Below are 3,290 nucleotides of genomic sequence, written 5' to 3'. Positions count from 1 at the left end.
GGGGGACCATAGGCAGGCTGGGGGAACTCATATTGTTAAAAAAATTAAAGTGAAATTCATGTATCTGACTTCGGATCTGGTCCACAATGTCATGGGTTCTTTCACCCTTCCACCAAGTTTCATGGAAATCAGGCCAGTAGTTTTAACAATTAATCTGTAACACAGACAATTTCATGTCTGTGTTACATGCTTCATATTATATATTATTATATTATATAACACCTGCTTTATTTATGTGATATAAATCACTTTGGGTCTCCATAACTAAATGGCACAGTGAATGTTAGTAGTAAAAGTCTGTAGATATTTAGTATTTATGGTTTAAGAAATAAAATTTGTTTAGAACGCCAGTATGTTTGTGTCTCACATGAAAAACATACAGATATACTGTACATATTACAAACAAACAGTCACACTGAAAGATTTCTAAATTCATGAAGTTCCTGGAGCAGAAATAAAGGGATCAAAGCAAAAGCAGATCATAAACAGCTTCTTCCTGCAGGATTAGTGAAATGCAGCACCAGCTGGAACTCACCCGATGACCAGGTTGACGATGCAGAGATGGAAGACCTTTTTGTCGGGGTCGTCGTAGGAGATCTGCTCCTCCTCTTTCTCGATCTTTCTCATCAGCTCTTCAGCCTGTTAAACGACAGGAGGAAGAAACAAGGGGAGATTGATTCATAGTGTGTTCAACAAATCCACACAAGTCAGAAGAATGTCAATTAACCCTACAAGAGTTAACCCCATACAAAGACACACTATTTACAGGCAAACCATGAAAGTGAACTTATTTGCTTAAGTAAAAAAAAGCATTATCAACAAAATATACTTACAGTAAAGAATAAAATGAGAAATCAGTATTCAGATCTGTTACTTGAGTAAAGTAATATCACATCCTAATAACATTACAATAAAGGGCAGGGGCGGAGCCAGACGTTGTAAACATTGGGGGCTCAGGCCAAACCTCCGGGGGTCCGGGGGCATGCTCTTTTTACAGGAGCTATTTGCTTGATTTTTTATAAGACATTTGATAATAGAATTCCTAAAAATATGTACATTTTTTGGGAAAAACTTCAAGAAAATAATCTTACTGTATAGCCTACATCCTGTTTTCAACTATTGACTATTACCACTTAATGTAATCATCATTCTGAAACTTAAAAACAACAAATGTTGAGCATGACTAATTTGGACTCCTGCCACCTAAAGAAAAGGCGAAATAGTACTAGTTCAAAATAGTACAAAATAGTAAAAGTCCTTTTTTTTTTTTTTTTTTTTTTTACTTATCGTGAAACCAATTTAGTAGAGTTCACAGACATAATGGCATATTTCCACAGTAATAGAATTTTTGCTCCAATAATTAGATGGTTGAGTCAGAGAGACTGAGGTAAAATGATAAAAAGTAAGAGCCCAGCATTTAAAATTTAACTTAAACAGTAAAAGAACATAACTATTACCAGCAACATTTATATATTTAAAATACAAAAGTACGAGTACCCTCAAATGTTTACTTTAATAGAGTACAGTACTTTCCACCCCTGAATAAAACTAATAATGAGGCAGAATGACCCCTTTCAGTGTTATATTGTTAAAAACAACAGTGACAGGATGACTGCTAGTGAACAGGACAACAGCACTGGGTTAACTTGTTTGTGCAGTACCTCTTCATTCTGGCTGGTCAGGATGTAGGACACACATAGGTTGGCCAGGACTACAGCGCTCACATTCAGGATCTACAGTAGAGACACACACACACACACACACACACACACACACACACACACACACACACACACACACACACACACACACACACACACATTTTGGCTCATTTTACAGAATATTTCAAGCCAGCACTCAGACTTTTGAGAAACTTTTGTTAAAACCAACCCAGTGCCTGCAAGTTTCCTCAAACTGATTTAAGGCTTGTTTGAGCTATTCAGAATAGAACATAATTTACATTTTTCAATGACATTATTCACATTAGAAAATGAAAGCCTAACCTCAGACATTTTAAGACTATTTGGGATGTGAAGAATCCCTGCTAAAACCCAGTGTTGGTCTGGTAAAATGTGTGTGTTTTAAGTGAGTGAACCCTCCAGGGCCTGTAGCCGAGTTTAGTGTGACTTAATTTTCTGAAATTGGACAAAAGTCAACATTTTCAGATGTCACAGAATGACACAAGCGTCACTTCAAAAACACAAACAAAATGAGAACCCAACACAGCAAAAAAATAATCATGGGAACAGATATCATGCACAGATGTGAAGACACTCCAGAGGAAACAATACAGAGCTGTTTGGGTCTGTATTTTTACCGAAGGTTTGCACTTGCAGGGACACTCCTGAATGTTACACTGCTCCACCTGGACAAAAAGGCAAACTGTCAACATTTAGTCCTGACTTCAGACTGTCAGTGGGGCTCATTAACATTAGTTGAGTGTTTACTTCAACATTATTAAACTTTCTGCATTTTTCTCAGTCCCTGCAAACATTTGTTTTCGTATGAATGTGACCAGCCATCCTGCAGCACTCACGTTATCGTAGTGCTTCTTGACGATGGGCTCGTAGAAGCCGATGGCCTCCTTGTATTTGTTCTGCATGAAGAGCACGTGGGCTACGTTCAGCTTCCAGGTATCATCCTCATTACAGACCTCCACTGACTTGCGAAAAATCTTTTCCACCATCTGGAAGTTCTCCCGGTTCCAGTAGATCTTGGCCTGGGCCATCAGGACCACAATGTACCTGGGAAAAGACCAGGGCAATTACATGGTGATTGGTTTTTGTATTTCCCCAATTGCTAAATAATCTTTGCTGTAATTAACTACCTGGAGAGATGCTTTTGGTTGAAACATTAAAGCATAATATGTAGAATTTTTAAGCTTCCAAGAACATGTTTCTTCTTGTTATTATTATCTCGCAGGGAATAACATTTTTTATATTAATGATTTAAGATTCAAATGTTTTATTTGTCACTGGCTGATACAATATGTGTGGTGAAATATAGGCAAGGGTGCAAAAAATAACAATAATTAGAATAAACAAAAAAATTAAGGATTAGAAAAATTAAGAAATATAAACATGATTTACGATTAAGTATTAACAATCTGCGTATATTGGCCAGGTCTACAGGTGGGCTATGCATTTTTCAGTATATAAAAGTTGAAAATATACATGTTGTATTTTAAATGATTACATATTGGTGCGATATACCAGCAATCACCCTCCTAACTACTTTGTTTCAAATACTTTTCCTCTCACATCTCACCAATGTGTTTATCTGTGTGTGTG

General features: G+C 36.8%; 1 protein-coding gene across 2 annotated transcripts in view; it reads right to left on the bottom strand.

The window, feature by feature from the left end:
• Positions 1-3,290, bottom strand: part of ift70 (intraflagellar transport 70) — a 19,051-nt gene that overhangs the window by 6,627 nt on the left and 9,134 nt on the right. The window contains exons 14-17 of one of the 2 annotated variants that reach the window (XM_032537508.1): positions 2,537-2,744; positions 2,318-2,365; positions 1,662-1,733; positions 536-639 (exon numbers count right to left, since the gene is read on the bottom strand). In XM_032537508.1, coding sequence (XP_032393399.1) covers positions 536-639; positions 1,662-1,733; positions 2,318-2,365; positions 2,537-2,744 — 432 coding nt within the window. The remainder of the gene's footprint in view (positions 1-535; positions 640-1,661; positions 1,734-2,317; positions 2,366-2,536; positions 2,745-3,290) is intronic. The other variant, XM_032537509.1, reaches the window with a different exon arrangement.

This window comes from Etheostoma spectabile, chromosome 15 (assembly GCF_008692095.1).
Source record: "Etheostoma spectabile isolate EspeVRDwgs_2016 chromosome 15, UIUC_Espe_1.0, whole genome shotgun sequence".
In the NCBI taxonomy this organism is placed as follows: Eukaryota; Metazoa; Chordata; class Actinopteri; order Perciformes; family Percidae; genus Etheostoma; species Etheostoma spectabile.
Note: the sequence above shows the minus strand (reverse complement) of the source record. Positions and strands in the feature narration are given on the sequence as shown.